General features: G+C 42.8%; 1 protein-coding gene across 5 annotated transcripts in view; it reads right to left on the bottom strand.

The window, feature by feature from the left end:
* Window positions 1–2,658: 2,658 nt before the first annotated feature.
* Window positions 2,659–12,861, bottom strand: part of AP2B1 (adaptor related protein complex 2 subunit beta 1) — a 122,448-nt gene continuing 112,245 nt past the window's right edge. For all 5 annotated transcript variants that reach the window (XM_060290595.2, XM_060290593.1, XM_060290597.1 and 2 more), the window contains 2 exons: window positions 7,894–8,048; window positions 2,659–3,120 (listed from right to left, as the gene is read on the bottom strand). In XM_060290595.2, the coding sequence (XP_060146578.1) occupies window positions 3,046–3,120; window positions 7,894–8,048 (230 nt within the window). In that variant the 3' untranslated portion in view covers window positions 2,659–3,045. The remainder of the gene's footprint in view (window positions 3,121–7,893; window positions 8,049–12,861) is intronic.

Raw genomic sequence — 12,861 nt, 5'->3', positions numbered from 1 at the left:
GACGAGAAGCTCTGCTGTGCTCCTTCTGCCCCTGTGCCTGGCTGGCTGCCTGCCCCTGGACCATCTGCTTTGGGTCCTAGCAGGGGACCTGCCAGGGAAGATGGATGGGCTCCTGCGAGCACTCCCTGCCTGCGGCGAAATGCCTGTGTGGTGATGGTGATGGGGGCTTGGTTAAGAGGAGCCTCTGAGACATATGATCCTTCCTCAGGCCAATCTTAATTTCATCTGGCTAAATCCCTGGGAGGGTTAGGACAGCCAAAAGGCAAGTTCTAATAGAATGCTTATTAATGCCCATCCCTCCCTTGGCCAGCTGTGTCTTGTCCTAGATTGTCACTCTGGGAACAAAGTACATAGGCACAAACTTCATTTTATGTAAATGAGAGTTTATTGACGAAGACAAAGTCAAGCTTCCCCTGACCCCCACCCTCCCCAAGAACAGATCCCAACAACAAAAGAATGATAAGCCTTCACTGGGCAACGTTTACCACTCCCCCCCCACCCCCTTCTCTCCAGAGTCCCAAGGTTCACAACACAGACACACAAAATGGGCTCGGGCGAGGACAGACACTCAGGGAATCTCTGACCAGCAAGAGTTCTGGGTGTGTGTGTGTGTTTCCCTTGCCCTTTGTAAGACACCAGCTGACGTTACAAAGACATACTGAGGCAGAGGAGAGGGGAATGCAGGGCAATCTCCACTCCGATCCCCAGTTTGGCCAGGCTTGAGATGGGCCCAAAGGGAAGCTGTGGTGGAGGCAACAGGCTTTGTCTCCTCAGGAGAGAGGTCCTTTCCGTGGAACAGAATCCCTCCCTAACTGCTCAGGGGCAAACCGGGAGGCAGCCTCTCCAAGGAGTGAAGAGTTCGCACGCGGATTGGCTCAGTCAGGTCAGCTGAGAACAGCAGCTGTTTCCCCTCACTGCCGGGGAGGCTGAGAGAAGCCTGGTTTCAGGGGTGGAGGAACGTATCTTGGTGCAAAATTGTCTTGTCTGCTTACCCTGACACACGCTCTTCCTTCTGGAACTGCAGTTTGCTTTGAGATGAGAACACTGCATTTGTAGTGTGGACCTTCTTCACTGCTTGTATCCAACTGACTCCACGAGTGATTTCCCAAAAAGGGGACTTTACCCACCTGCTTTTCTACCCCACCCGTCACCAACTGACCCACCTCCCACACGCAATCCTGTGCTACTTCCTGATCTCCACGTGCCCGAGGGGTGGTGAGCGCAGGACATGGCTCCTGACCCTCACCCCAGAAATTCTTCTCTCGGAGATTCTCAAGGTTTAAGAAGCTGCTTTGGGGGACCTGCACCCCCAAACTTTGCAACTGGTATGAATCACAGTCATTTCACTTGCGACAGGGTTGGGGGGTAGTTTCTGCTCTTGTTTTCTATGATTCCTCCTTCTCTTGGACTCACTCTTAGGTCTGGGTCCTACATGAGGCCTTTGGACCCAAGTGCCTCTGATTTGAGCAGGGGCATCTGAGAAGCAGTCTTGGTCACGGACCCTGAATCCTGGGCACTGGTCGGCACAGGTGCCCACAGATGAAACAGTGTGAACTCTGCTAAACAGACTGGTGTTCCAGGCATGAAGCATTCTTTGACAGATCACACCCAATGTGTCCAGGGGGCAGGGGGTCCTCACATCTCCCAATCTTTTGAGAGATGAAAAGAACCGCTTGGCCCTCTAGGTGATCTCAATTGCCTTGGAGCCTAAGCAATACAAGTAAAGAGCAGATAGAGAACTGAAGGATCAAGTGAATCTGTGGCATCCCGAAGCTCACTTCATCCCTGCACCCATCCTGCTGGCCTCAAGAACTGCGGCTCCAGGAGACTATTAGCTACTCCTTCATTCTGGCATCAGGATTTACCTTCAAGTCCCTGGAAAGATACTCTGCTGCTACCGGATGCCAATGAATGGAGTGCCAAAATCTGTATGAAGTATGAGAAGAGCCATAAAGAAGCAGGCACAGAAAAGGTAAAAGAAAGGCATTGAAGGAAGAAAGTCATGGAGCCAGTCCTGCAGTGAAGACAACACTGATGAGGACTTCGGAGACCCACTCCCCCACCTCTGCTACTGATCATTAACAGGCCTTAGGCAATAACACCCTGTTTGTCTTTTATCTTTTTCCTTTTTAGAAAAAAAAGGTTGGGTAAGTTATTACTTAAAGTCTGTTTCAACTCTAAAACTAAGATTTTAGATCTGAATTGGACCTGAGAGTTAAAATAAATCCAGAGCGGGAGATGGGGGAAGGGCATTTTGGTTCCTGTTTCCCATCTCTATTCAAATTCCTTAATCAGTGTTATTAATAGATTAGATCAGTGGAAAGGAATGTAGTAAGTTCTCATTTTTCTCAGCCTCAATGCTGACAGGTCCTATTTCCTGCACCCTGCAGCACCATTCAAGAAAGACCACCATTCCTAACTGCAGAGCATCAGAGGAGATGATAATACGGGGCAGGGGGAATCACAAGGAAAAGGAGTTTGGAGAGAAAAAAAAGTGATCAGGGACAAGGCTGCCACAGACAAAAATCCCCTGATGGGGTGGGCAAGAAACTGCGTCTCTTCCTCCAGGACTGTGCGGTTGTTTTAACACTTTTTATCAGTTACACACTATTCCCTCAATTTCTCATATGTACAAAAATATAAAACAATAAAGTGCAGTTTACGTTTCAGTGACACTTTTCCTTGCTTTAATTTTTTTTTGTCTTTTTCTGCTTTTGAAACGGGCTCTCGATCACAAAATATCAAACTACACTCAAAAATGCCAGCCACTGGTACAGGATGGAGAGGCCCACAAGTAAGGACAGATAGCAGCAGGTGGCACGAGGTGGGAAGTGATTGAAGCAGTGGTTACAAATGGTCACAGGAAGCTAAAACTATCCAACAGGTTGTGCCCTAATGTTAGCACAGGTTAGACTAGTCACTACCTTGGTGGGTGGCCTCAGTGTGTTTGGGTTCAGATTCTACACGGCAATACAATTTTCTTCCAGTTAAGAGTTCTTGGCTTGCACCGATCACAGGGTGGCCAGAGGGCACCGGACCAGTCTATTAGTTTTTCAAAATGCTGTCGTAGACCTGATAGATGTACTGGGAGACTTCAGGAGCTCTACACTTCAGCGACAGCTGTTCGGAGGAAAAGGAGAAGGAAGGTTAGCACAGAGGCTGGCATTAACTCGAAAGGTATCCAAGTTCTCAGTGCAAGGACACCTCTTCCTGATAAAAGGGGAGAAGAGCTTCTACCACTGAGTAGCCAAACAAAGAGATCCTGTTAATAGGTTACATGGGTTTTAGAATTTCGGTTTAATCAATGTCAAGCTGTGCTGTGTTTCTAACGACATTCATTCTATGTGGGTCTACGAGGTTAGGAAATAATCCATATGAAAAAATGTACAGGAAAAGATGCTCTACTGCTTTCCTAAGAGTCACAGGGACTACTGCCAAATGAAAAGGGAAGGGTTAAAACCCTTAACGTGGTCGTCATTTCAGCTGCCTCCTCCAGTTTCTGTCTGACAAGGATGGTTATCTCGGTCCCAATTCAGGAGGATGTATATTCAAGTAAAATAAAAGTGTAAGCTAGATACTAGCTCCAATGGTACTAGCCTTTCCTGTATTACACTGAGGAGAGCATACACTGTTAAGGAGGGAAAACAAGAACCAACACAGAAAGACATTTACTGAGTGTAACTGTACAGCCATTTATGCCAACAGCATAATCTTCCATTTTCTGCCTGTTATTCAGGCCTATCAGGTACTGCTGCTACTACTCTACTTCTCTACCACCACCTCTTCTTCTAGTCTAACAATTACCAAATTAAAATTAAAATGTTAAAAAGATTTCAACGTTGAACACTGAGATTTTCACTTTGTGGGTCAACAAGTGCAAAATTTAAACCCATATTTGGACTCCTGAATTGTACGAGATTAGGCAAAACACTATTAACAATAACATAACAGCAAAACCATGCAAACTGCATTTAGAACCAGAAAATTTAATACTTGCTTTTTGTATTACTGACATCATTGCTCTTGACTATTAAGGTAGACTAACAAAAGTTGTCTTTAACGATATATCACCATGAGATTTTAGATTACCTCCTTATTCTCTTATTAGAGACTCTGGATGATTTAACAAAGTACAAAAGGTGAGAATATTTTTGGCAAAAATGTCAAGAAGATGATTGGTCAACCCTGAACTTGAGAAAACTCACATCCTCAAAACTTAGTGATATTTTAAAAATGCAAAACGAAACAAAACCAAGCCAAACAAAAGAACATCAAAAGAGGCTCTATTTATTTGCAGCTTTAATATTCAGTCTCTAAGGCATTTCCAAAATTGCTGCTTGACATGAATCAGGAAGATAATTCTGATAAATGTAGAACAAAACAAATGAACAACTAATTTAAGAATATAAATACGAATAGAGGACTTCCCTGGTGGTGCAGTGGTTAAGAATCCGCCTGCCAATGCAGGGGACATGGGTTCAATCCCTGGTCCAGGAAGATCCCACATGCGGCGGAGCAACTAAGCCCGTGAGCCACAACTACTGAGCCTGTGCTCTAGAGTCCGCGAGCCACAACTACTGAGCCTTCATGCCACAACTACTGAAGCCCACGTGCCTAGAGCCCATGCTCCACAAGAGAAGCCATCGCAATGAGAAGCCCACGGACCGCAACAAAGAGTAGCCCCCGCTCACCATAACTAGAGAAAGCCCACGTGCAGCAACGAAGACCCAACACAGCCATAAATAAATAAAGTAAAAAAACAAAACAAAACAAAACAATAACGAGTAGAAAACAGCTCCCTTCTTTGGTCAAAGTTGCAGCTATAGGCATTTCCCTGACTTTCAAGCTCCCTGTAGAGGCAATCTGTACCTCCTCCTCCACAGCCTCTTCACTGTCAGTGTTGTAGAAAATTCTCGTGGGAGAGTATGTGGGTTCAGAAAAGGAGGAGGAGAGGAAGCTAAAAAGAGTTAAGAACTGCCTAAGGGAGTTAACTCCCAGCCTAAAGAGAGGGTAGTTCCTCCCCTTCAAAATAACTGTCCTGTATTTTTTCACATCTTTGTAGCAATACTGGAACTTCCAACCAGCTGGAAATCCACTTTTTCGTTCACGAGTGATAAGGAAATGTTGCCTTCCTCAATAAAAGCCCTATCTGCCAAGGTTGGCACTGGCAGGGGTCATGGACTGACCACGCCTGGACCCTGAGAGTTTCAGCTGCTCTTTGGAGGGGGAAGGAGGGAGGCGAAGGAAGAGAAGGAAGAACCTCTCTTTCTGGACTGTTCTATCACCTCCCTCCCCCAGACATCCCAGCCTTTAACAAATGGTTAAGTTTAGACTTAAACCCATTCCTTGCTTTCCAACTAGTACAGCTAAAACAAGCCAAATTTTAAAAAAAAAAAAGATTTTTTTTTTGTTGTTGTTGCTAATTCCTAAAGAAAGCAAAAGGGAAACATACATAAAGAACAAAGAGGCTAAAAAATCTCACTTAGGACTCTGGGTCTCATTTTACATGGCTCCTCAGGGAAAAGAGGCCTTACCAGGATTTTAACTTTTGAACCGCTAGCCTGCTTATGTGACACATCTTTAACACCAACCACTCAGGAATGCCACCCACCTAGACTCACCCCCCCACCCACCCCCGCCTAGGTAAGCCAAGGACTTACACATCCACTTCTGGTTTATAGCCTGGAACACAGACTTCTTCACCTGGGACAAGTTATCTTCCCAGGTGAGACAGAGCTACTTAGAGATATGAGGCCTCTTCCTCATGGGATAAACATACTTTCTTAATGAAATACAGTAAGGGGTTGGGGGAAGTGATTTATCATGTAGTGCACCACTACTTGGTCATAAAAAAACACATGCAACGACTTAGATAGATGTCAAGGGTATTATGTTAAGTGAAAAAAAAAGTCTCAAAAGGATACAGGCTGTAGGAATTGAATTTATATAACACTCTTGAAATGAGAAAATTACAGTAATGGAGAACAAACATACCAGTGGTTGCCATGGGTTAGGGCTAGGGTGAATGTCTAACTATAAAGAGATAGCGAGAAGGAGTTTTTTTGTGGTCATGGAACAGTTCTGTATCCTGACCGTGGTGGTGATTATACAAATCTATATGTGTGATAAGATTTCATAGTACTGTACACTCCTTAACTAAATAAAATAAAGTAAGAGTAATGATGTAGAAACTGGTGAAATCTGAATAAGGTCTGTAGCTTAGTTAATAGTATTGTGCCAATATCAATTTCCTGCTTGAAAATGTACTATGGTTGTAACATGTTCTCAATGAGGAAAACTGGGTGAAAGATACATGGGAACTCTATGTACCATTTTTAAAACTTTCTGTGAGTCTTAAACTTTCTGTGAGTCTTAAATAAAAAGTTTTTAAAAATTTTAAACAAACTATGCTGTTACTAAGAGGTCCTTCTCAAAATTCTCACTATCTTTATAATGAATAGAAAGAATATGCTAGGAAGTGTTGAGATACCTGAGTTCTACACACAACTCAGCTACCAACAACTTATATGATCTCGAACAAGTCACTAATCATTCTTAACCTTGGTTTCCTTACCTGCAAACTGGGGGTAATCATGCTTCTTTAACCTAGCTGAGATGGAATACTATATACAATAAAATAATGGATGATAAAAAATAAAACACACACAAATATATATACTTTGAAGAAATTTCTGGGGAAGCAAATGGAGTTATTTTACAAGACCTTGATTTTACAGTGAAAACCTGTCCCTCCAGGAAGAGTACAGAGGAGTTTTCCTTTCTTAGGGAGCTCAAGGAAAATGACAGAGTAGTTTCTTACAAAAAAGACAAGGCACTGGTCATGGAGGAGGTGGGTGGGAGGAGCATACACTTTATGAGGGAAGCCTGAAGTCTCTCAGCTCACAAATGCTTGGACAAACATCTAGCTTGGTGGAACTCAGTAGCTCACACACACACATGCTAGTCCAGTTTACTTCAAGGGAGGGAACTAGTGGGGAGACACCAAGAATTTTTAGTTCTGGTGGTATTATTTCCTTAATGTATGCTAATGAAAACAGACTTGCCTTAAAATTAAGGAAAGGAGTCACAGACTTTTCTCAGCTACATGGCTAAAAAGCTCCCTTAATCTACTGAATATGAAGCTTCCTCAGAGTTATTCAATTCAAAAGCCTTAAACATAACAGAAGAATAAGATATTTCCCCCATCGCAAGGGTTTTTCTTGTACTTGACAAAATGCAGATGACAAGCAGCATCCTATTGGGAGACTGCATTTCACAACAGCAAACAAACACTGAGTGCCTAGGTATTGAAGCTTTGTTGTTTAACAAAGCAACTGGCTCCTCCCCTAAAAATACTGCCAGGATTCCAATTTTAGTCCAGTGTGGTAATGAATGAAGTTTTCTAAACTAAAGTCCCCTTACAGGCTGTGAAAGGTATGTCCCATTTTGCTTTAACTTTTCAACAACCATTTAGGCCACACAACACAGCTAAAAAGGCTCATATGTCTGGGATTCTGATATCCTAAGAAAAGCAGGAATGAGCTTGAAATGAGCTACGAAAACAATCCTCTTAGCAGCTTGTTACAGTACCACATGCATAGATATGCTAGGTTAAGTATTAACCAATACTGATGAAGTTTTGTGAGCAGCTCTGTATATACCAGGAGGAGTCTGAGACTCGTGCTGGGAGGCACTGTGACTGCTGGATGGGGCAGACACTACAGACAGAAGGTCTTCTAAGGAGGCAACTGGGGACTTCTTTACTGACTGCTTGTTTTGGATACCTGGTGTCTGAAGCACCTCTACCAGGTCTTTCCTGGATGCTGAGAAAAAATGAAAGGACTCTTACCCACCTCCTTGAACCCAACTCACCCATTCTGAGAAAGGCCTTACCGTGTAATTGGGGTTTCCTGGCTGGATACGTAGCTCAGCCAAAATCCAAATGCCATTAGTGAGCTTCAGGGATTGGTACAGCATGTCCTGCCCTTCCACATTCCTCTTGGCAATAGTATAAACATTGTTGTTTTGCAACTTGCTGGAAACAGTGTCTAGAAACACAGATTCAAAATCCAACACCTTCAGTTAAAATATCAAACAAATGTGCTATGAGCTATGTGTGCTCAAGTCTCCTGAGAAGCACTGTTACATGCATACATGCACATTTCAGAAAGCTCTTCTCCCACAAGAGCGAAGGATAAGGAAGAAGCTCCTGAAGTGCCTGTCCATCACATTCCAGGACAGAAAACAGAATAAGGTGCAAATAAGCATTAGTGTAAGAATTACCTGTGGAGATTATGGTGGGTCTAAGGAGTTGGTAATCTTAAACTAGGTGTTAGACACGTAAAAATGCACTGACGAGGACAAAGACAGAAACAGGTACATGGGTGTGCCACAGTGACTGCCACGTCAGATTCATTTCTCCAACGCTAGTCCCAGATTCACGGGGATACAAAACTGACACTCAAATGCACAACACTGCCTCGCAAGTTGCTACTACTTCACCGTAAGCCATTCTGGTCTCAAGTGCCAGGATCAGAAAAGCACCCAGTTGCAGAAATCCTGCAAGTCAAATTTATTAATCTGGATGTTTAAGATTTTTTTTTAAAAGCAGGCAAATGATTTCTTAGGTCTTAAATTAAATTATTAATTTGGGGGAATACCATGCCCCAAATTAATAATGAAACAAACTGTCTCAACAAAAGACTCTGAGGAAGACTGAAGTTGTGCAAAGATGATTGCTCCAAGGCCATGTAAGCCCGGCTGCCGTTGCTGGTCAGAGTGGAGGACTTCATAGTCACCAACACAGGGTAAGAACAGGTTGGTGTTTGGGGTTTTCCTTGTGACTACAGCATCAGAGAGACATGACATTCTAGAATTAAAGGTAATTTCCCTCTCCTTGTTCTCTGACTGCTAGCATGAGATGCTGCAGCATCACAGAAAGAGAAACTTTAAAAACACAGATGATAAACACTACTTCTTTGTTGATAGTTTATTATGTTCATTTCTGATGAGAATTCAAATTACTCAGGGACTAAATTCTCTCCACATAAAATCCTGTCATGTTCTATTGTGCTCTCTAGGAAAAGGCTGTTGTGATGGACAGTCTTTCTGTTCTCCAAGACAGTAAGTAAGCTGAGCATAGGGATCCTAGAGTTTTTCATCACTGTATTTCCCACAGTATCTGGGACACAATGGATACCTGCCATCAATACCTGTGAATAAGCCTCTGACTCAGGTGTTGGAGACGCTGATATGTACATAATGCCATAGGCATTAAAAAACATCTATTTAAGACACTTCTCCAAAGAAGAAATACAGATTTACCAATAGGCAAATGAAAAGATGCTCAACATTTCTAATCGTTAGAGAAATGCAAATCAAAACTACAATGAGGTACCACCTCACACCAGTCAGAATGGCCATCATTAAAAAGTTTACAAACAATAAATGCTGGGACTTCCCTGGTGGCGCGGTGGTTAAGAATCCGCCTGCCAATGCAGGGGACACGGGTTCGAGCCCTGGTCCGGGAAGATCCCACATGCCGTGGAGCAACTAAGCCCGTGTGCCACAACTACTGAGCCCACGTGCTGCAACTACTAAAGCCCACGTGCCTGGATCCCGTGCTCCAGAACGAGAAGCCACTGCAATGAGAAGCCCGCGCACCTCAACGAAGAGTAGCCCCCACTCGCTGCAACTAGAAAAAGCCCACGCAGCAATGAAAATCAAATGCAGCCAAAAAATAAATAAGTAAACAAATTTATTAAAAAAAAAACAAACAAGTAATAAATGCTGGAGAGGGTGTGGAGAAAAGGGAACCCTCCTACACTGTTGGTGGGAAATGTAAGTTGGTGCAGCCACTATGAAAAACAGCACGTAGATTCCTCAAAAAACTAAAAACAGAACTACCATATGATCCAGCAATCCCACTCCCGGGCGTATATCCAGAAAAAACTATAATCCAACAAGACACACGCACCCCCACATTCACAGCAGCAGAGACATGGAAACAACCTAAACGTCCATCGACAGATGAAGGGACAAAGAAGATGTGGCACATATATACACAATGGAATACTACTCAGCCATAAAAAACAATGAAATAATGCCATTTGTAGCAATATGAATGGAACTAGAGATTATCATACTAAGTGAAGTCAGAAAGACAAATACCATATGATATCACTTATATGTGCAATCTAAAATATGACACAAATGAACAAACCTATGAAACAGAAACAGACTCACAGACACAGAGAACAGACCTGTGGTTGCCAAGAGGGTGGGGTGGGAGAGGAATGGAGTGGGAAGTTTGGGTTAGCAGATGCAAACTATTATATACAGAATGGATAAACAACAAGGTCCTACTGTACAGTACAGGGAGCTATATTTAATATCCTGTGATAAACCATAATGGAAAAGAATATAAAAAGAATATATATATGTGTATAACTGAATCACTTTGCAGTATAGTAGAAATTAACACAACACTGTAAATCAACGATACTTCAGTAAAAAAAATCTCTGCTAAGAAAAAAACCCTTTATTTATTTATTTATTGGAAGTATAGTTGATTTACAATATTGTGTTAGTTTCAGGTGTACAGCAAAGTGATCTGGATATATATACATATATATGTATACACATACACACACACTTTTTCAGGTTCTTTTCCATTATAGGTTATTACAAGATACTGAATATGGTTTCCTGTGCTATACGATACATCCTTTTTGTTTATCTGTTTTACATACAGTAGTATGTATCTGTTAATCCAATACTCCTAATTTACCCCTCCCCCACTTTTCCCCTTTGGTAACAGTAATCTTGTTTTCTGTTTGTGAGTCTAAAAACCACCTATTTAGAAGTGGTCTAATTTTAGAGGTAGTTTTTTTTTTTAATTTTTATTGGAGTATAGTTGATTTACAATGTTGTGTTAGTTTCTGCTGTACAGCAAAGTGAATCAGTTATACATATACATCTATCCACTCTTTTTTTAGATTCTTTTCCCATATAGGTCACTACAGAAAACTGAGCAGAGTTCCCTTTGCTATATCGTATTGCTAGGTCCCTATTGGTTATCTATTTTATATATAGTAGTGTGTATATGTCAATCCCAATCCCCCTTGGAGGCAGCTCTTGCCCTGATGTCTTTCTTCCACATTCAAACCAGTGAGAGCTCAAGCGAGGAGGCACTAAAGCCCATTCATTAAACAACTGCACCACACTTAGTTATGACTTAATTTCCCTCCTTTTATTTCCAAGGTTTTCACTAACACCAAGCAGAGTAGTTAAAACTCAAGAATTGCTTCTCTTTGGGGAGCTAAAAAGTATATCTCAAGGTTGTTATATGCAAGACTGCTGAAGGAGAGGGCCTCAGTATGCTTTTTAATCACCTTTTGGAGGTTCAGGCAGTTCTGGCTGTCACCCTGGTTCCCACAATGAAGGGCTCTTGCAGCTCAGACTGGGTTGCCAGGCAACATCACCAGCTGGAGTTTGGCTAATGCCTTTTGACAGGACTGTCTTAAATAGAAAGGGGGGGGGTGGCTTCCCTGGTGGCGCAGTGGTTAAGAATCTGCCTGCCAATGCAGGGGACACAGGTTCGAGCCCTGGTCCGGGAAGATCCCACGTGCCGCAGAGCAACTAAGTCCGTGCACCACAACTACTGAGCCTGCGCTCTAGAGCCCGCGAGCCACAGCTACTGAGCCTGCGTGTCACAACTACTGAGCCCACACGCCACAACTACTGAAGCCCATGTGCCTAGCAGGAGCTTTTGTTGAAGATCTACCTTGTTGCATAGGCACATGTTCTAGACAATATACACAGCAAGGCCCAGATGCCTACAGATGTCTCGTGATTTTACCACCTAAGTAAGAGATAATAGGCTAAGAAAAGGAAGCACACAGACACACATACACACTCACCCCTTCCAGAATTAGAAAATGTGGCAAACAGCCAGGTAGAATAAGCAAGTTGAATGGATGTAACTTTACTGTGTTTGGAAGCATTCCAGTTAGGAACCTGGCTCTGCTCCTACTAAATGGCTGTTATCGTGATTTCTATCAGAAGACTGAATGGAGGGAGGAGGGTTCTATAACATAAGTATGTGTGAGTCAATTTTCATAAACCTTCGCTATCAGGTTTGAGTTAGAGGGTATGTAGATGGCAGGATCATCAGACTCTGCTAAATGAACCTATTAAGAATGGCAATGCGAGCCAATGTTAAGGAGGCTTCCTTGTCAGACTGGGATAGACTTCTTTACAAGATGTCAGTTTTTTGTAGTTGTCGTTGTTGTTGTTTTAAATATACCTGAACTCCTGGGAAACATGATGGAATCTTACAGTTGTGAGACTTTGAGAATGACAATGCAATGTTAAGACACTGAGATTTGCCCTAAAGGACAGAGTTTTAAAAGATGGTCAAATATGGTTACAAGTGCATCAAGGTGTGATTTCTTTTGGTTCATTTGTCTCCTACCTCAAACCTGGCTTTGGGCCTGAGGCCTGAAGTCTGAGAAGGTGTGAATGTGGTCTTCCCTCCTTCATTTTCCTACTTCAGCTAAGGTCACATCTCTTCCAGCAGCCATAAGAGTGAAGATACTCAGTGAGGGGGAAGGGGGAATCTGTACAGGGGTCCCAGCTGTGGTACATACTCATCAGCAAGTTCAAAACCATTATGCTTGCTGAAAAGGATACTTTCTACCATTTGAACAACCAAACTATATTTAAGTGCTGGCTGGCAAAGCATTTGCATTTATGAAATGTTCCGAAGGATGGGGAGAACCACGACAAAACAAAGAAACAGAATTCATCCTCACCTAGTCCCTGTGGCAGAAGAAATATTTGTCCCTTACTAGAGAGCCC

Source organism: Globicephala melas, chromosome 20, assembly GCF_963455315.2.
Source record: "Globicephala melas chromosome 20, mGloMel1.2, whole genome shotgun sequence".
NCBI classification, from domain to species: Eukaryota; Metazoa; Chordata; class Mammalia; order Artiodactyla; family Delphinidae; genus Globicephala; species Globicephala melas.
Note: the sequence above shows the minus strand (reverse complement) of the source record. Positions and strands in the feature narration are given on the sequence as shown.